This window comes from Amblyomma maculatum, chromosome 10, assembly GCF_055883805.1.
Source record: "Amblyomma maculatum isolate TAMU_Amacu chromosome 10, ASM5588380v1, whole genome shotgun sequence".
Taxonomy (NCBI): Eukaryota; Metazoa; Arthropoda; class Arachnida; order Ixodida; family Ixodidae; genus Amblyomma; species Amblyomma maculatum.
This window is the reverse complement of record NC_139353.1, coordinates 10,872,044-10,892,893: the sequence shown is the minus strand read 5'-3', so window position 1 is coordinate 10,892,893 and position 20,850 is coordinate 10,872,044. Positions and strand designations below refer to the sequence as shown.

Genomic DNA, 20,850 nt, shown 5'->3' with positions numbered 1-20,850 from the left:
ATATGAGGCACTAACAGCCCTGCGGTGACTGCCGGGGTGTTTCGGTTAGACTCAATGAGAATATGTGTATTTAATGTTTTGGCTTTGTCGACTTCGAACGTTGCTGCTCTCTTCCAGTAAGCATAATGAGTGCCGCACATGAGAGTCACGGGAGATACTCGGTAATAAGAGAACAGTCCGGAGACTCCAAGGAAGCCTTCTTGGTCCGTATTGCTAACTTCGAACGCTCGGGGGACACAGCGGACCTGATTGCGTTTTTCCGTTGTCTAAATGTGCAATCGGGCTGTGCTTCACTTTCAGTCGCGCGATCTGTGCCCGTGAGACAAAAAGCCTAAATCTCATTGCATTTGCGTTAGCTGCTCTAACGAAAAACGTGGTCAAAGTCAGGGCTATATGTGATGATAAAGAAAACAACACCGTGTTATATTATGCCTGCAAATATAATATTTTGCATGTTTATAACAGTAACTAAATTTTCGGTCACTACTCTTGAGTGCAGCTGATATACACAACGACGCGACATCAAAGCTGAGCACCGCATCCTGTTCTGGGCTTAACCCAATTGGTGAGCGCGCTTTCAAGGAAAAGACATTCGGAGAATTTAAGTTAGAAAATGTGGTCTTAATTGATAGCCGGAAAGCGGGAGTCCCGCCACAGCAGCTCGTATCACGCTGCGGTGCGCGTACAGAGGTATCAGCAGCAAGTGATAAAGCCTTGGTTTTCAACATCACCTCATCATCATCAGCAGCAGGCCTAGTTGCATGTCCTGAAAGGCTCACAAAAACATCTTCAAGCGACCTCCAACATTTCTTGATTACGTCAGCCCCGGCTTCATTATTCCATTAAATTTCCCATCAAAATCCCTTGCAACATAATAAGCATGTGTGTGTGTGTGTGTGTGTGTGTGTGTGTGTGTGTGTGTGTGTGTGTGTGTGTGTGTGTGTGTGTGTGTGTGTGTGTGTGTGTGTGTGTGTGTGTGTGCGTGCGTGCGTGCGTGCGTGCGTGCGTGCGTGCGTGCGTGCGTGTGTGTGTGTGTGTGTGTGTGTGTGTGTGTGTGTGTGTGTGTGTGTGTGTGTGTGTGTGTGTGTGTGTGTGTGTGTGTGTGTGTGTGTGTGTGTGTGTGTGTGTGTGTGTGTGTGTGTGTGTGTGTGTGTGTGTGTGTGTGTGTGTGTGTGTGTGTGTGTGTGTGTCACTGCACTGTTTAGGTGTGTTGCAGGCGTGGTTCGGTTTCTGCCCGGGTTTATATTGTTTACGTAATAGAGTTAAACTGTAATTTCCGTGCGGTATCATCGACTAACCTAGCTGAGCTTTTTCATGTGATCAATCTCGTCAAGGTCACGACGTCTAGACTGCTATGCTATGAAAACTAAACGAAATGTTGAAGTACTGTTTAGTAGTTCGCCGACTCGAAGAGAGTGTCATTTGATACGTAAATGGACATAATCTTCGGAGTGACAAAAAGTTGTTCCATATTCTGTGTGTTTCATCGCGCGTTGATATATATGGTTCACTCTCGCTAAATGTAGCCGTTGACAGCGCTCCCATTCCATTTTATTTGGGCGGACGGCGTATGTCATGAGATAAACATTTATTGACGGTGCGAAAAAAATTCCAGATTATTTTACATGTCGCTAAGAAGTTTTGGAGGCACACCTTGCCGTATGCATCCGTAGAAGGCTGTATTTCTCAAACAAAAGACAAAACAATGTAAAATAAATAAAACACTAAAATGTGTTCTGTGGTGCAATACAGCCGACACCCAATGGTTAGAGGGCCACAGCGCCGAAAGGCGAGAGGCAGGGAATGTACAGCAGCTCGCAGAGTTACGACTCGAGACTCGTTAGCGACATTTATATTAGCGGACTCTCTCTGACCACGGTAGAGTACCTCGGCGGACGTTCGCCGAAGCGAGCCGACTCCTGGTCGAACTCGATGTGGCGGAACCCAGTGTGACCGTCCGGCGACATTCTGCGGGGTGGTTCTTTAGTGCCACCTTGCTGGTACCGGCAGGCGCTGTGCAGCTCTGCGGCGAGGCTGTTGGTGCTGGCGTACCTTCTGGGAGTGCCGTTCTTGGTCTGGCACTGCCGCGGAGATAGCGGCCGCTCCTTCTTGCCATTCTGCGACTGCTGCTTCTCGGGCCTCTGCAAGCGACTGCAGCTGATGGCGCTGACGCGGCTGTAGCCGGTCGTCGCGTCATCCCCCATCGCCTCCTTAGGCTCGAACGCCGGGTTCACGTAGGCGGCGGCGGCGTACCGGGACCCGTAGGTTGGCCGGGCGTCCCGGGCGATGTTGCGTTGACTCTCCTTTTTGCTGGGAAAAAAGGAGGACAAGGGAAAGGCATGCTGCTGTGAGCGGTACTTTGAAGACTTTGAAGACTTCAAGTTTAACCTTTACTTGCATACTTCATCATCATCTTTATGCTATCAGTCTACTTCAGGAAAAAGAAACATCTCCAACTGGCAGTAGCCTTGAGCTAAGTTATCCTTGCGAATTTCCTAATTGAATCTGCTGACCTTAGCTCTCTGCCGCCCCCTGCTACGTTAATTTGCTTCCTCTTGGATTCCACTACGATGTTTTGTTGAGGAACATCGGTTATCGGTAGAGTACAGACGTTTAGCTGAACCAGGAAGACATCCCTTCTCAAGTCCAGGCGATATGTACAGGCGATCTTAGTGTGCACGCCTGCCACTACGACCCACGTGTCGCTGAACACCCATTATCACCGAAGGAATTTTCGGTGTTTGGTGAACCCATTCAATTTCTTGGCCGTCGGAAATAGTTGGTGTAAGAGTAAGAAGTAATATTTCGAGGATATTTTGCGGAGAATTCGCAGTATCGTGCAGAATCTCTCGGGATTCTGTTTTTTTTTTTTTTTTTTTTTTTCATGAAGCTCACAGGTTTTAAATACCCTCATTTTAGTTACGCGGATATGGCTAAAAAATCAGGACATGATTTCATTTTTTTTGTTATGTTTATATTGCATCATGCAAAATACAAAGCACCTGTTAGACCCATTTTAAATGGCTAGTTCAGGGTCCAAAAAAAATGTTTCAAATTTTAACTACAGCAAATCATCAAACAAATTATACATCATAATTATTCCATGTTGTGTCGACAACATCAATAGAACAATTAACAAACAAAAAAATGTCAGTGCAGAACATTCCTTTTAGCAACCAAGTAGTTATATAAATATACAGAATACTACATTTCTGGAGCTATGCCTGCCAACATAAATATACCGAGATTTACATTTTGGTAAAAATGAAGACAGTAATTAGTTTCTTCTTGCAGTATGTGAGGTGAGCTACGCATTTAAGATTTTTGTCAAAAAATGCACCTTGGCTGCTATGTAACCTAAAGTTAGCAGTTAGTTTTATATGTACTGACAGCGAATTCCAGACTAGTGCACCATTAAGTTTTACGCGCCCTACGCTGTATATGCAATAAGATGCAGGCAGTTTTGAAATTCTGGTTGGTTGCGGCTCTTGTATTTCGAGATGGGATTTTAAACAAGCTGATTGGGTTTTTACAATTGTGTGAATAATTTCAGCGGTTTTTTTATTTGATGAAATACGGTAGTGGCTGCGCGCGAACTGCTTTGAACAAGTGTAAGCTAGAATTAGTATCCACCGGAAAGTAATAATTCTCAGTGCACGCTTTTTCAGACGGATAACTGGTTCTAAGGAAGCGGCATACATAGAAACTGAAGAATTTATACATACAGACACACAAGTGGCTGGAGTATAAAAAAAGTATGGTCGGGCTGAGTCAAATGGTCTTGTATAGTCGAGTTAGGTTTCTTGTGTGTATGACTGTCAGTGGCTAGCTCGAGAACATCGCCCGCTGTGGCTTCGATATATATATATATATATATATATATATATATATATATATAGCGTACTTGGCCGCTTAAAAAATTATAGAGCGAAGTGTACGCTTCATTTAAAGAAACATTTTATTGGACTCGACGTTTCGACCAGAAGCTGGCCTTCTGGTCGAAACGTCGAGTCCAATAAAATGTTTCTTTAAATGAAGCGTACACTTCGCTCTATATATATATATATATATATATATATATATATATATATATATATATATATATATATATATATATATATATATATATATATATATATATATATTGTAAGGTAGCGCGAAGGTCGGACTTGGAGAATCAGGCTTTATTGCAGACCTGAAGCCTTGGTCGCACACTGCAGCCAAACACACTCCGCGATGACGATGGGTATCTACAAGAGGGAGCAGGAAGCAGCACGTTCAGCCGTGTGGAAGATGAAGAGCCACACAGTGCTCACAATATATATATATATATATATATATATATATATATATATATATATGCGTTCCTTTGCCACACAAAATTTGCCCCACAAGAAGGAATCATGGGCCCGCTTGCACAAAACAATCTTAAGACTGTCTTAGCTAAGTCCAGACTTAACTGGAGTCTAAAGAATAGGCCACTAGCATGGACGCTTAAGACTGGAGTCAAGACTGGGCTTCAGTCCTGACTTGAATAAGTCGCTTGTATGATTACGACTCTAGTGCTGTCTTGGTTAAGACACAAGGACGCCAGGTACCTAAGTAGAGAAATTAGGGAAATACAGGGATGCGCTGGCACTGTCCCTGCTGTAAGATGTACACATTCCGTCAATTTTGCGTTGTGTAAAATCCGTGCCATTGCTTTTTGCGGCTTAAGATTGTGTTATGAGGAAAAATGCCCCAAGTGGTTGCTGAGGCCGTTCTGGGAAGCCACTCTGGTGAACATGAACCGAGCCGTCTTAAATAAGCTTGGTCTTTCTAAAGACACCATTTAAGTCTGAACTTAGCTCGGACTTTATCGTGCAAGCCAAACCCCATGCACATGACTCACGGATGATTTTGTACATTTTTCTGCGAAAAACGTACAAAATCATGGCATGCGATGGCGATATCTCATGAAGGGAGACACGCGAGTAACGTTCAGTTGACGTTCTTTCGGCACATAGACGATTGGGTCTATCTGGTAAATCGAATAAATGTGGGTTACTGGGTGCCGAAAACGGGCGAAATTTGTAAAACAAAATGCAAGAAAAGCTACATCCATGACTCAGAATACATTCTCAAGCGTTTCATTTGCCATCGCTCTTCAGCTTGCTGCTTGCCCGTCGTTTCCACACATGGCAGTGAACTGTTTTAAACGCAACAAAAGCACTGTGAAAACTGGGATTGCTTCGGCCTAATAGACAGATTAACCACGTCTCCTGTAGTACGTTTACATAGCCCATTCAGAATCTGTTGAAACATTCCTGTGCAACGTTTTCTAAGGTTCTTCTAACCCCTGAGTGTTGTGATCTCATACCTCCTGAGCGTGCTCTGAGCATGCATTTTTTCCTCGATACCTTGATTCTTTGCCACTGAAACGCACTTGTTTTTTCTGCGCCTCGCTAGGTGTTGTATTGTCTTATTTAACTATTTACACACCTGGTCCTCTGCTTTCTACCGTACGTATTCTTGAAAGCTTTGGACTTATATTCCATACTCTGGTAGAAGTAAATCAGCTCAGTAGTACATCACATTCTATCAGGATAGCGCACAGCGGACGCGTAGGCCCAGGGAAAGGTAGGTGGCTAATCTGCACAGCATATGCCTTCAGCGGGATCCTGGAGCAGCAGGCGCGGTACGAATTCCTTGATTCCCTTATGAACCAAGAATAAGCTGCACGCCTATCCCTCCTGATTCCCTAATTCTCCAAACAGCGGCCGAAAGCAACCGTTTATTCACTCTTTCATTTAAAGCAGCTCGTGCTGTATCAAGCCAGAACCTGTTTTCTTCTTGCTGCAGCCCTGCTCTCTTGTGTTGCTTCCTCCTGATTTTCCCTTCTCACTTTGCGTACACTCCTGTATACTCCCGCCTTAAGGCGTTCATGTACTGTGTGGTGTTGTTAGTGCACGTTAAAGAACCTCAGGTGGTCGAAATTATTCAGAGCTCTCCAGTACGGGTTCCCTCTTAGCCCGAATCGCTTTGGGTCGTTGGACCTTATGGATAAAACCAAACCATAAGCTATATTCTTTCACTTCCACTTTCCCCCCTTCCCATCCCTCACGGCGTGGCAGCGGAATAAGCCGCGGAAGTGAGACAGTCCCTGCATGCGTCTCTCCTTTCCTAAAAACAATGTTTTTCTTGCGTCACAGGCTGCAGTATTATCCACTCACTATTATGTTTTTGTTTTTTGCTACTTTTGTGAACAAGGAAAGAAATCTTATACGACATTTTGTCCTCCGCGGGCAGAAGAACGTGTATTTGTGGTAGACCTAACAGGGACAATCGGTTACCAGACCCACTGATCATAACAGCGGATCACGTGGCTACAGACTGCACATTCCCATTTGTAGAAGTGGTGAGCAAACCAGTGGTGTATCATTGGTCACGAGATGGTCACGTGAGTAAGAAGTGGTGTTTTCACTCAGTTTTGCTTCGATACACTACCGCCGCAGACTCGACCGAAAAGCCTCCCTGATAACGCGGTTATCGATGCCCTAGTTCTGACGAGAAAGCAAAACTTGCGGCGTACCTGTTTCCATCCTCGGGGGAATACTGGTCGGGCAGCGACTTGAGTATGCGGCACGCGAGCGCCGGCAGCAGCAGGAGGAGGGCACCGAAGGCGATGAGCGAGACGCCCACCAGGAAGGCGTAGAAGGCGCACACGGTTCCGGCCACCAAGCAGAGCAGGCCCGGCACCACCAGCCCCAGCACGGTCTGCCGACCCACGGGGTCCGCCACCCTGGAGCCGCCGGTATGCGTGACGTCACGGCAGACGTCAGCGAGTGACGTCTAAGACGCCGTGACGTCAAGCTACGGCCTCCTGGGTGGGGCCCTAAACTTCAACACCTGCGTTAGGAGACGGTTCAGGACTTCCGGTATCTAACGTTAAGTCAGTTATTGCGCTTTTTTTTTTTCGTTGTAGCCATGCACACAAAGACGTTTGGTACTGGTTCTGAAAGAATGTCAAAGCATCTGCAAGCTCTGTTTGCCCCCAGAACTGGGAAGACAGTCGACTAAATTGAGAACTTGATATGTCACTAACAGATATCTTAGCGGCCGGTGTTTGCGATGAAAACGGTCCCTAGAGTCAGACGGGACAGTGATTAGGAAGCCTTGCACTTTCATACACCGAAGGAAACGTATATATATGAGGAACACTTAAACACCGCCATTAAGAGTATGATGCGATAGAATGCGCAACCACCCGACATATAACGACCCGCTTTAACCAAGCCGTTTGAACGTGCCCGACCCTGAATCAATAGCTTTGGAAGGTTGATTCTTTTTCTATACCTTCTCGCCTCAAATGGGCAACCCAAACTGGCAGCTCCTCCGAAGTTTCTGATATCATGTGGTTTCGTTAAGTCGCACAAACCACCGAATAATCAGTGTCCTACCATGCCAGCTGCCAGCTACCGCCTGCCAGCGCCTTGCTTAAGATTGTTCGCTCACATCACACACGGCGGCATCGACACCGACGCCTACGCCGGATTTTCGGCGTAAGTTCCCCTTTAACGCTGTCGCATAATAGGGCTGTTGTGAAAATGCGTCTCTATATAAATGTGTGTACAAATGAGTGGATGGAGAAAAGGTACGCACAGAATTGTTACTTCCCATTCTGCCCCCGTGCGCCGTGTAGCAATGGTCCTTTCCACGTCCGTGTATCTTTCTGTGCTCCTTTGTCTTCCTGAACATACATCGACACGCCCAGTTAGAAGTTCTTCTCAATGGTAAACTTCAGTCAATCAGAAGCACGAATGTCCGACCACCCGCATAAAGCAGTCAGGGCCAAATCATCGCACGTGGAGGTGTGTACAACTCGATCTACCGCAGAGTGTCCTACATGTCGGCTACATGCATGCGGGCAGAGAGATCGCCACAACCACACACAGATAAGCGTGCTCCCACTCGTCAGTGTCCATAGCGAGCAAGGCATAGAGAGAGAGATGAGCAAGGCTCAACTCGCACGCCTTCGTGGACGAAACGGCCGCTTTGTTCGCTTGTTGCCACTGCTCCGCACACAAAGAGACGTCGACCTGACCGTTGCTGCTGAACTCTGGCTACTTCATTTGAATGTGTCTGCGTACAGCTCCCGAGCTCGTGCGCTCGAATCCAGTGCAACGCCCCCCGCTCGCTTGTTGTGCTCGACGAGGCAGGGATGTGCACGCCTATGGCGTCTCTCGTTTTTCTTTTCATTGTTGACAAGCACAATGGCCGCCGTCGTCAACATCCTCGGCCCGAGAACGCGCCGTCGCTCGCGTTCTGAGCTTGCCACGCTTTCTCCGTATTTATTTCTTCATTTTATTGTTGTTTTATTTGACGCTCGTCGGTGTCATTGTATGTTGTCAGTGCCGTGAGCAGAATAGGAAGCGGCCACTTAGGCGCGCTTGCCCGCTAGATTGCTTTGTCTGGCACGCGAGGCCTACAATGAAGCGCTGCCTCTCTAACCAACCGGGCTGTGCTGTGGAAGCTACCAGTGTCGTCACCGAGACCACTACTAGTGTGTCTCAAAAATTATGAGCCGTGCGTGGGCAGCTCTCGCAGCGCCCATTTGAGAACGAGACAAAGGCCAACTTGGCCTCGCGTCGAGCTTTTGAGCGCACGTTGCGGCCGCGAGGAGGGTTTGGTTTGGTTTGTGGGGTTTAACGTCCCAAAGCGACTCAGGCTGTGAGAGACGCCGTAGTGGAGGACTCCGGAAATATCGACCACCTGGGGTTCTTTAACGTGCACTGACATCACACAGCACGCGGGCACCTTGCTTTTCACCTTCATCGAAAAGCGGCCGCCGAGGCCAGAATTCGATCCCGCGCCCTTGGGAACAGTAGTCGAGCACCGTAACCACTGCGCGACTGTACGAATTGGAATAGGCTCGGAATCCTTATATGGTAACTGCTCATCTGCCCCGCCGGGGTGGCGCAGTGGTAAGACGCCCGACTACTGTGCCGGAGTTCCCGGGTTCGAACCCGACCTCGGCGGCTGCGTTTCGATGGAGGCGAAACGAAGTGGCGTCCGTGTGCTGTGCGATGTCAGCGCACGTTAAAGATCCCCAGGTGGTCGAAACTACTCCGTAGCCCTCCACTACGGCTCCCCTTTCTCTCTTTCCACTTTCATTCCCACCTTCCTCCCTTCCCTTACGGCGCGGTTCAGGTGTCCACAGAGCAAGCGTGACAGATACTGCGCCTTTCCCTTCCTGTGAACCAACCAACCAACCAACTGCTCATCTGTAGAACATTGTGCGATAAAGTACGAGCGAATGTCTTTCCTGAGGCGCAGTAGAAACTCACACTGAAGTCAGAGCAAGAGAGATGTGCGTACACGCCCTGCCGTGGTGGTGTAGTGCTTGAGGCGTTCGACTGCTGTGTCCAAGGATGCGGGATCGAATCCCAGCCATCACTGCCACTCTTCGATGGAGGCGAAAAGCAAGGCGCCCGTGTGCTGTGCGATGTCAGTGTACCTTAAAGAACCCCAGATGGTTGAAATTTCCGCAGCCCTCCACTACGGCGTCTCTCATAGCCCGAGACGATTTGGGACGTTAAACACCATAAAACAAACCAAACCAGATAAGCGTATATGCTCAAGTAATCTTTTCCTGCCACTTGTTCCTGACGCCAGGATACACTAAGCGCATGATTAAGTATACAGAAGTTGCACCTTTATGGCTAGTGAGCGGATGTTGTCTTCCAAGCAGTTATGCATGCTGCACTGAGTCCCTTTGTTTGTTATGTAAGCATGTATTTATAGGCTATATGGATGCATACACATTTATGTGCAGTCTTCACCTGTTCTGTAGTGTTTTAAAAACCATTTTAATCCCACTCCTCTCCCTCTTTCATTCTTGCCTTCAAATGTCAAATGAACGCACATAAAAAAAGCTTCGCTCCGCCCAGCAGAATGTTCAAAGCACAAAGTAAAGTATCATACAAGCAGTTACGGTGCGGCATTGAAAAAGTAACATCCAATGAGGTTCTGGGAGATGCAGTAGTCGAAGTATAATCACGTCTGATAGCCGGTAGTTATTCAATGTACACTGGCATCGCACAGCAGTTGTTGTTTTTGCGACTGTAGGAAGAAGGAAAAGAGTGTGTTTGTATTGGTTCTGTGTTGTAAACGTGGTCATCGAGGTCCAAATTCAATGCTGTGACCTTGAACCCAGCAACCTAACACCGTAGCCATACAGCCAATTCCTCAGGAATATTCCTGTAAAAATGTATGGCATGTTTTTTTGTTTGTTTTTTTAATCAAAAACTTCTCATTGAGGATCGTCGGATGTGTTATGAGGCTGAAGGTATTAACCCTCCGATTTTTTTGCCAAATGGCTTGAAACCCTGTCAATTATACCGTACTCTTATACCGGTCCCACAAGCTCTCTGAAGTTTACATCTATATAGTGAGGACGCTGATGGAGGGATCAGCACTTTTAGGGGGTTATTGATTACGCCGTCCGCATAAGTGAAGTCTCGTCTTACCCTACGGTAGATAGCGCGCCTTTTCTGTTCAATATTCACATCCCTACCACACCTCAGCCTGTCCCTCGCTGCCAAGGACGCGAGGCTTCGTAATCGCTCGGAATTGTTGCCTTAATTGTCCGTGCTGAGGCCACGTGCTCGGCGATATCCGGGGAAAAGGCCTGTAGATCACCTTTGCCTTGCATAATATTCCTCCTCTACACCGGATGAATGCTCGCGTCGCGGAGCGCCGTTTATGTCATCTGGCTGCTTTGGCGCCGCACATATGCGCACTGCTGCTACACGGGACCGGAGAATGCCGCGAGGAAAGGACGTGTGCGGTGCCTGCTCCGCGGCCGTCGCTTGCAGCCAGGAGTTTACCGTGCGCTGCGGCAAGTGCCTCAAACAGTTCCACTGTGAGTGCGTCGGCATCAGGAACGAAGACTTGGACCTGGTCGTCGTGAACGGAGTCAGCACGTTCAAGTGCTTCGCTTGTACACGGCGTCACGACCCGGAAAGGGCCGCTGTTGTGGGCAAGGAGGTGCCCTCGGGCACCGGTGGGAGCCAGCACGAAGCCCCACTTATCTCCCCTTCTCCGCCTGAGGACTCCCTCGACCTCCGTCAACTGGTACGTCTTCTTTGTCAAAAAGTGGATGGTATAGCCAATGATGTCCGCTCACTGAAGATCGAAAACGAATGTCTTCGAGTGGATCCTATCAGAGATGTCGAACAGCCGCGGTCACTCGCCAGCGATGAAAGTGTCGATGGCTCCTTTACTGAACAGCCACGCGAGAGCCTATCTCCTGACGACCTCGATGATGCCTGTTCAATGACGCGAGGCCAAAACTCGTCTTGCGACGACCTAGACGACTTGCGTCAAGCCGCTCAACTTCTGCGTCGTGATGTCGAGGCCCTGACCGCAGACGTACGCCTACTGAAGGGAGAAAGTGATTTCCTCCGAGTGCATCTCGCTGGTGCCACGCAACTGTTGGGAACCATCTATTTCGGCCCCGACAAAAGAGCCGGCCCGTGCCCGCTCGCGGAGACATCGAAGACATACGCGGACGTATTGCGAACCGACGCCCGCCATTGTGTTCGAGATGCGGTCGAGGAAGCCCAGTGCGAAGAGGCGTGGAAGCGGGTTGCCGTTTCGGCTATGGCCGAGGATGGTGGCAGCAGCATCGCTACCGATCCTTGCCGAAGTGTTTCGCCTTCTACCTCCGGCATGCGGAAGCGACCCCCTCCGTGTCACCTTGAACCTGCCACTCCTTCTTCGACCGCACTGGTCGCTTCGAAACAGAGACCCGCTGGTGGCCTCCCCACAACCCGCCGTAGTCGCAGGCTGCCACCATACGTGGGAACATGCCCCGACAGTACGCTGTCGGCAGCTCCAAAGCCATGCAGACGTCGAGCACTGTTCGTCTCCCGTCTGCATCCGTCTACCACGTGCAAGAACGTCTCGGAGTTCGTCAATGGGGTGACAGGGGGCGCCCACCCTTGCGTGTGCACGAGGCTGCCGTCAAAGTACGACAATTACACTTCTTTTCACGTGTCCGTCAGCGAAAGGGACTTTGACGGGCTTATGCGCGCCGAGCTGTGGCCCGTGGGTTGCTTGTTCAGGCCCTTCCGAGGCATGCTAAAGCGCGGTGGCATTGGCGCCTCTGCGGAATAGACCGTATGCGTTCTGGGAAGTCGCCAGGAACTTTCCCGTGCCACTTTCAAGTAGCGTAAGCGCTTACTATTTTGATGTTATTTTCTTTTCTTCAAGCATTGAACCGTACTGTAGAGAATGTTCAGTTGACCTATAATGTCAGTTCCCGCAAGTAATCGTTCAGATGCCGCGTGTAAAGTTATCCAAAAGTAACTATAACGACCTTGCTTTCATGTCAAGTATAGCTTTTTCTTGATGAAAAAAAAAAGGCAAACATTTTCTTCTTACTTAACCGCGATACATAATAAAATATTAAAATTCGCATGCTATCCCTGGGCCACTATTTCACGCCAGTAATCTTTTTTTAAATTGTCAGCCACATGAAGTAGGAGCCATACGTGCTCACAATATTTACTTTGTACGCATTCAAATAAAACAAAAGCTAAGTTGCTTCATGAGACCTCAGAGTAAAGCTTCGAATATTCGGCACATAACTTGTGCCAATTCATGCACCATGCGTTATAGCGTTTCTCTGCAGCTTCAGTTGACCATGCTGAGCGCAGTATCCAGGAAGCATGCTACATTTTTATGTTCATTCATGAAAAGACTGGAACTATAGGGAACTGTTGTCTTTAATTACACAACGCCTAATTCTGTTTTAAGGCGAAAGCCTTCCTTGCCCCATGAGTGTCGGGACCAGGAATCGACACCAAAAATATAACATATCAATATTATGACTCAAGCGTTTTTTCTGCCGCGTTCTGGGGGACGTCACACCATTTCGTTTCCCACTTGGCATCCATGTTAAGTCATATTAAGTTATAGGCTACTTTGCAATGGGGATTTGAACCGACGACATAGATGTTCCTCTAATTGTATGCCGCCAATTATAGGAGGTGTCCGCCGAGAAGTGAGATACACCATAAACATTTCCTTTCCTCAAAACCAACAAATTTTTGTTTTGGGGAGGGCACACTTTGCCAAACTTTGCGCCAGTCTCTCAATGTTGAACCGCGAGGCAAAACCATGCCAAATCATGACAGGCAGTGCTAATTAGCACGTCTTAATCGGTTTGACCGGAGTTAAATACCGGTTAACTTGTTTCTTGCCCCGCCGTGGTTGTGCAGTGGTTAGAGCGACTATGGTGCCCAAGGATGCGGGATCGAATCCCGGCCGCAGCGGCCTCTTTTCGGTGGAGACGAAAAGCAAGGCGCGATGTCAGCGCACGTTAAAGAACCCCAGGTGGTCGAAATTTCCGGAGCCCTCCACTACGGCGTCTCTCATAGCCCGAGTTGCCTTTGGACGTGAAACCCCCCAAACCAAACTAATTTGTTTCTTGTTGATGAGGTTCATGATCATATACTCGGCTTACTTACTTCCATAATACAGTAGAACGTTGAGAACGTCGATAAGCCACTTGCGGGAACCCCACAGTTTAATTTTGTTTTATTTGACGTCGCGAGCCTTTCAACGAGAGCCGCTCGACCCCACAGCGCTCACAAATAGCAGAGCAAGGTTCTAGGTGGTGTCGGCCAAAGTTACGAGCCCCACATTGCAGTGTTATCCCTCAGAATGCCTGACTTATTAGGGTCTCTTCGAGTGGTTGATTTCTTATGGTTGCGCAGTTTTCGAACAGAGATTCTCTTGGAACGCTACTTACACTACATGGTCTACACTGCTTCCTGATTACCTGCTTACTTTGCGAGCTGCGGTTGCAATCTTCGCTGGAGCTGTTATTGCTGACGTAAACGCCGGGCAGTGAACAATACTTTAATTGAGAAAAACACGTTTTTTTTTTTCTATTTTCCCCTAGTTTGCGGCCGCACACCTGATATTTTCTTTTCTCGGAACCCTCATTTTAAGAAAGAAGGCAAAATCTGTTGCAGGGGAGCGAAATTCTGCATTCGCTTGGTTTGTGCGGCATGACGTCCCAAAGCGACTCAGGCTATGAGAGACGCCGGACGACTCCAGAAATTTCGACCACATGGGGCTCTTTAACGTGCACTGACATCGCACAGCACAGGGGCGCCTTGCTTTCACCCCCATCGTGAAGCGGTCGCCGAAGACGAGATTCGATCCCGCATCCTTGGGAACAGTAGTCGAACGCCGTAACCACTGCGCCAACCCGGCGGGAGATATTCTGCATTCCTTTAGGACTTTGTGTTCATTTTAAACGCTCCTTAACACCCGTAACAGTGACTCGCTCCATTGCCCTTAATGTTTGTCTGAACTAAAGTATCGTGCGTGTCTAGTGACGAGTACCCAACACCTCGATGCGGATGCGCGCGCAAGGTAGCCTTGATGGGAGTTCATGCAAAGCGAATGCAACCAAGACCGGAGAAGGAGGTCAGCGTGTGCGTATTGCGACGCTGTAATGACAGTCATGACAGTGCAAATGCAGTGTGAAGGCCGTTTGCTAATGATCTGCAAGTCTCTCTGTTTTATCTTTCTCAACGCGTGCTTACTGCCAGTCAGGCGAAGCTAGAGAAGACAGAAACAAGATCCGTTGCATCCTTACGCAAGTTCCACTTGGCGTATAACTTCTGTTGCATCATTTCTCGAAGGAGCTTGAATTCAGTGTTTAAGCTGCAAACAGATGTGACTGCTACAACCGTACCGCACTTTTTCAGACCAATGGCTTGTGCCATTGCAGGCAGCCGCGGTGTGTGTAGAAAGAAACGCTTCTTATGAAGCTGACCCACATAATTAGTGGCACTTAAGCTGCAACCGGTGCTGTGTCGTACAGAGTTAATAAAGAGTAAATCTTGTTCACTCAGCCATTCTTCGAGCTGTGATTATCTGTTCTTTCTCACTAAAATTAGAAGCATTTTTACAAAACTGAGAAGTACAAAACAGCTGAAATCGCCTCGAATTTCGTACAGTTTAACTTCGAGCCTTATAACTCTATGCAGGGTCAGTGGTCACACTATGCCTGAGTTTCAGAAACCAACTCACCTGCACAGTTCGACCATCCAGGTAATCAACTCTGGCTCATCTCGACAACCATTTATACCACCGTAGCTTGGTCGAGTCGAAGCTTTGTCGCATCCTGGTGGGCTTGCATAGAAGCAGTCACTAGCACATTTGTGGATGCATTAGTGCAGCGAAATCCCAGCAAGGTTCACTAAACGTCGCTTCCAGAGGGCTCTCCAGGAGGATGCGCGGATGCTTTGCCGGATGACAATGGGAGACGAGTCATGCGCAGAGGAGACTTGTCGCCTATCACATGCACAAAAACTCGATTGCAGAGGCGCTATGTTTTAGCGATGCCAGCCTGGACACCTTGCGCAAGTACGCGACTCCCGACGTCCTCGTCCGTAGAGCGCGCGGCGCGCAATTGAATGAGACGCTCGCGCTGCCTTTGCTGGTGGACGCCCGAGAGGACCCCGCCTTCTTTCGCTCCGCTCGGCCTGGTACGCACAACGCAGCCAAAGCTGTACGCGAGCGCGCGCACGCTGGCAGCCGAGCGTGACGCCAGCCTGCCGCTGCTGTGTCCGGACTCGTGCATTCATCCTCCACCCTCCCGTAGTTCGGTCGCTCGTCGTCGTCCAGTTTCGGGCGTCGTCCGCCAGGGAAAGGGACGATGCATTGTCGCTCCCGTTCCCTCTCGGTGCGGAACGCGTGGCCTGCGCTACCTAGCGACACCGCCGGATATCCTCCTCCTCCTCCCCTTGGTGGGCTGCCACGCGTTACACTTGTCGCTTGAGTGTTTGCCGCTTTTCTGGATGCAGTGTGTGACTCCCTTTTGTTTAGACTGCGTGTCCGCGATGGTCTTGTCTTGATCCTCTTGCAAGAGACCCCGCTGCAGCTTCCGGCCTGCCCTCCAGCCTTGTCCCTCTCTCCTACCCTCGATCCACCTCAATCTTCCACACCCCAACCTCCGGCCACCTCGAACTATTGTTCGTCCCGGTATAATGATCCAGTCTTCGGCAACGGAAAGACAATTTGTTGCACACGCTCGTACCTACTACGTAGTACGTTCCCTGCTCCGGTTTAAAAACCATCTCTCGCCTCTCAGGTTCTTCTCTCCCGGTTCTACCACGGTGCGCTGCTACTGTACTGTTTTCCTCGGTGGGCTTTTGTTGGCTCTGTGGATATGCATTTTCGCTATGAAACTATCGTGTGCTTTTATTGTCTCTGTTTTTTTTTTTGTTTTTTTTTTTTTTTTTTTTTTGCTCACCTCTATAGTTACTTACCTGCCCGCGTTCTCCGGAGGCACGGAGCGTGACGACGACGACGACGTTTCCGAAAGGCAGTGTTCTTTTCCTCTCGCCTCCCCCGCTCTATCTTTTTCCCCTCGCGACGCTTTTCAGCCACTTAGGTCGTTGGACGCTTCGTCGGCAAGAAATTATCCGCATTTCACTCCTCGCACTCAGGTTCGTTCCCTCGTCGCCGCTCTCTTTGTAAGGGGCGTTATTCGGCTCGCCAACGAGCTCGTTCGTGTTCTACTTGTGCGCACAAGAGACAGCCTTATTTTGGAGGCAGCGTCAGCGTTTTTCCTGCATTGTTAATAAAGCCCGCTTGCTTCGCGGGGTCCGTAAGCTCTTGGTTCTCGATACTTTGGGTGCATTAAGGAAAAAAGTTTAGAACATATTTATAAAGTATTTGAGCTTCTTTAATATGATTAAGGCCAGTATGTAACTGTTCTGAATCGCGTCTTCTTGGTCTGATAAAACAAGAAGAGGGTAGGGGTACGTATTGGTGCAATCGAAACTGCAATGGAAAAGTCAGGCTTCAAATAAGACCATAGTCGGCCTACAAAAAGAGTTCGACTCGCTGCTTGTTGGAGACTCATTTGCAGCTTTATAGACTGTTGTCCGCTTTGACATGTTTGAAAGCCTGCATAACCGAAAGCTGACTGAATTAATAGCCTCGCTTTTTACCGCGATTTGCAAGGGAGCCCCGACAAGCCGTCATGGTCATAGTAGATCTCAAATTTATATTTTTGAAATTTGTATATTCAAACAATACAATATCGTCGTCAGCACTATAGCTTGAGAGTGAACTAAGTTGTCACTCTGCGCAGAGACCAGGCCTGTTGCGTTCACGTTGTATACGTCTGCTTTAAGACAAGCCGGCCTTTTAAAGCTCTGAAGTCGCGCTTCAACAGCTTCAATACCGTGAGTAAAAATGGACGAACGACATCTTTCGCGCATGCCTCAATTGCAACTAGTCTCAAGGATTTGGAATCGAATACCCAGGGGAAAAGCAGAGGGGTGGGAGGAGGATGGAGTGGTGTTGTGTGAAATGTTTCTACCATGAACTGCCGGGCAGTACATCCTCGATCTGCGCAGTAGTTATCGCGCGTCGTCTGTGCATTACAAATGAAGGAATGTATAGTTTCCAGTAACTCGTAACGAAACTATACAATTCTAAGGCACCGGGAGGTCAAGGGAAACCAGTTCGACGCCCCGTTGATGCGCTTCAAGTATAACCCTTACTGGATTGCTTGGAGAGCCGTTATTCGTGAGGGTAGTGTAAATAGTTAAGACCATGTGTAGTCAGACGTCACCTGCCGCAGCCGAACAACGCGTGAATCAGCGATGTATGTATGTATGTATGTATGTATGTATGTATGTATGTATGTATGTATGTATGTATGTATGTATGTATGTATGTATGTATGTATGTATGTATGTATGTATGTATGTATGTATGTATGTATGTATGTATGTATGTATGTATGTATGTATGTATGTATGTATGTATGTATGTATGTATGTATGTATGTATGTATGTATGTATGTGTACGTACGTACGTATGCATGCACGCATATTTTGCTGCAAATGCTCGATTTTTTATAACGTCCACGAGGTATGAAAACCACAACGGCGCTTACCCGGTCACAGATCCCCAGGATATCTGCCGGTGCGGCATTCTTCCCAGGGAGATCGGACACGCTCCGCTAATGGACCGAGCTCGGGCCACAGCAGGATTTTTTCCGGGACTGCGTCTGCGCACGATTCCAGTATCGAGCCTCTATGGTCGGCCGATCGCCGGAGCGGCGAGGAGGGCGGCCTGGAACGGCGCTTACTTCACAGGACTACCGTCACTGTGACCCACTGCACCCAAGGCCTGCATCGCTTGACACACGAATGAAAAAAAAAATGAATATTAATCCTACCGGAAGTCTTATTGCTTTCCGGCCATCACGAACAGCTAAACCATTACGAGGAGGTCACTACGGCGTGTCGATCCCTGAAAGAAGAACGAAATTTATATTCAACTTGCTAAAAAGTTCGTGATACATGCTACATGAGGTACAGGGTCATATCACTACGTGGTGAACATGAGAGGAAGTGGTCGCTCTCTTTAAAGTCCAATTCCGGCTGACACTGCTGCATGTCAGTGCAAAGTGCCGCATTGAAAGAGGGGCCCGGGGGCGAGGCTTCGAATGCTCGTTCAGTTTCGGTGCACAGTCGGATAGGACGCAATGACGCTCCGAAGAGAGCAGCCACGTGCTCGTGTGTTCACCCTAAAAGTTTACGATCCTGTATATACCAAATAAAGTTCAAAGGGCATCCGCCCAAATTATATATACACGAGTGGTATGGCTGACAACGGCGATTATCGCAAACGCATGGTTAGCTTTATGAAACAGTTGGGTTAACAGTATGAGTTAATGTCAGCAGACGGGGGCGAGTAAATGTTACGGGCTTCGCAAGGAAAGTAACCCAAACTACATTTGGCGGAAATTTGGAGCTATGCGAGATCATGTTAAAAAAATAGCGCGGCCGACAGGACGTCGGAATTGGATTGTGTTAACGTCCGTTAACGTTACCTCCCTTAACGTAGTGTTGTCAGGCTAGTTCTCGTTAATTTTACGGAAAACGCTGGCGCCTGTCGTAATATTAGAGCATGTATGGCCAGTAAACTCCTGCACGATCATCATGGTTCGTAGTATCAGGCTGTACAATGTGGATACTATAGTGAAAATAAGTGGAGGCTTGGAAGCTGTGGGGGAGGGACGGGGAGGAGAGATCAGTTCATGCTCTGTTTCTCTAATCTGTTCGCCTTAATCGAGTTATTTTAAGCAGTTTAGTTATTCGGAGCGGCTGCGTTCAGGAACGCGGAATTCGCAGGGCCGGCGAACAGTCACGCGACGCGAATCTCTACTACGAGGCACTGGATCGCACTATGTGCGCTACGCTTCAGCGCTCCACAGTGGCGTGATCTCACATCCGCGCACCAAAATGGCGGTTATTTACATCGTGCAGTTCAAGCGCTTTTCTTATAAGTTGCTGCGATTAGAGTTAGCTGTGTGCCGCCTAAGTTGATAGCACAACTGCATAAGGAAACTGTTCGTTGAAGGCCTTCAGACGCTATCTTTTCTCTCTCGCGACCAGTGTGGGAGGAAAAAATATCGGGAAAAATATTTCCGAACGGAAAATATTTAAAACTACTTTAACTACTTGAAATATTTTAAACTACATAAAACAAAATTCGATGCACAGTTAACGCGACAAAAATATAGCGTCTTTACCTATGACAATATGACATCCAAGTCGGCATCTCTCGCAAACACTTTCCAGTAAGTATATCAAACAAGTAGCAGGTAAGTAATCCCTTTTCTTACCTGGAGCATGCACTTTTAGGCAGTTTTTTTTTTTTTTTTTTTTTTTTTTTTTTTTTTTTTTTTTTTTTTTTTTACCGTTTCCTCAAGAATAACACAGGGCAATTACTCCCTTTGTGGTTATTTAGCGCCGTGTGGCTGCTGCCTTGCTTCGGCTAAAACAGTCTCCCAGCGATGGACAGCTCGTCATAAACAAAAATTAAAATTGCAGGTATGCGGCTAAGAGAATAAAAAAACAAAACAAAAAGAACACCGCCCAACGAACCTGTAAGCACGCTTGGAAGCCAACAAGGAGCTAGATGATAGCATGAGTATCGGAGCAGATTTATCGTTACTTTTTTTTTTTTTTTCGTTCTTCATTTCATAGAGCATCTGATGCTATGCTGCTGCTTCTAAAGCCTTTAGAGAACAGTATCCGTCTAGGCCACCGACAGAGATCGCATACAGTTCTGTATTTCGTAGTCTATCAGCGCCGAAGAATAAGGGTACAGTAACAAGCGTGTATAGCAATCCCTATATTCTTCAAAAAAAAAAAAAAAAAACAGAAGTGTACACAAACACAACTTGATTTTTTTTTTTTTTTTTTTTGAAATCCGAGTGATATTCACTGTGGAACAATACAATGTGTTCAGCAGGCGGCCCTCAAACAAAAAACAAAGCAACTTTACTGTTCACTTATCAGGAGTCTCACAAATTAGTGGTCCACTGTTAATGATCGGATGCCATAAAACTTTTAAACAAAGAGATGTAAACATTTCACGTTCTAAAATAGTTAGCACAAGTGGTGTACGGATCCCCCCCCCCCCCCCCCAAAAAAAAAAAAAAAAAAAAAGAAGAAGAAAGGAATTCAACCTAATGGCTGAGCAAGCAATATCTAGAATAATAACATTGTTGAAAAAAATCGGCAACTTTTCTCAGACAGTCCTGGAAAGCAAATGTCATATTCGAGACCCGCATAACGTCCCTAAGCTAAAGAAGCTGTCAGCGAGCAACACTACTCATTAGTTTGGCACCAGAAAGAGGAGTAGCATGCTCTGCCGACAGAGAAAGCCAAACAAACTAAGTTATAATCGATCTCATTATTTTCTCTACGGTACGATTTTTTTTTTGTTTTTCAAACTAAGTGGCTGAACTTCAT

The 20,850-nt window shown here is 47.6% G+C and overlaps 2 protein-coding genes across 2 annotated transcripts; one reads left to right on the top strand and one right to left on the bottom strand.

Annotated features, from left to right (window-relative positions):
* Nucleotides 1–1,837: 1,837 nt before the first annotated feature.
* LOC146175581 (uncharacterized) lies at nt 1,838–15,642 on the bottom strand. Its single transcript, XM_084580808.1, has 3 exons — nt 15,094–15,642; nt 6,572–6,888; nt 1,838–2,310 (listed from the first exon to the last, which is right to left on the bottom strand). Exon 3 carries the CDS (start codon nt 2,202–2,204, stop codon nt 1,851–1,853), a length of 354 nt encoding a protein of 117 aa, XP_084436934.1. The 5' UTR covers nt 2,205–2,310; nt 6,572–6,888; nt 15,094–15,642; the 3' UTR covers nt 1,838–1,850.
* LOC146175582 (uncharacterized) lies at nt 10,804–12,606 on the top strand. The gene has a single exon (XM_084580807.1). The coding sequence runs from the start codon at nt 10,804–10,806 to the stop codon at nt 12,157–12,159; it is 1,356 nt and encodes a 451-aa protein (XP_084436933.1). The 3' UTR covers nt 12,160–12,606.
* Nucleotides 15,643–20,850: the final 5,208 nt, after the last annotated feature.

Coding starts and splice junctions, on each gene's coding strand:
- LOC146175581 (XM_084580808.1), bottom strand. CDS start 2,204: ATGGGGGATGACGCGACGACCGGCTACAGCCGCGTCAGCGCCATCAGC.
- LOC146175582 (XM_084580807.1), top strand. CDS start 10,804: ATGCCGCGAGGAAAGGACGTGTGCGGTGCCTGCTCCGCGGCCGTCGCT.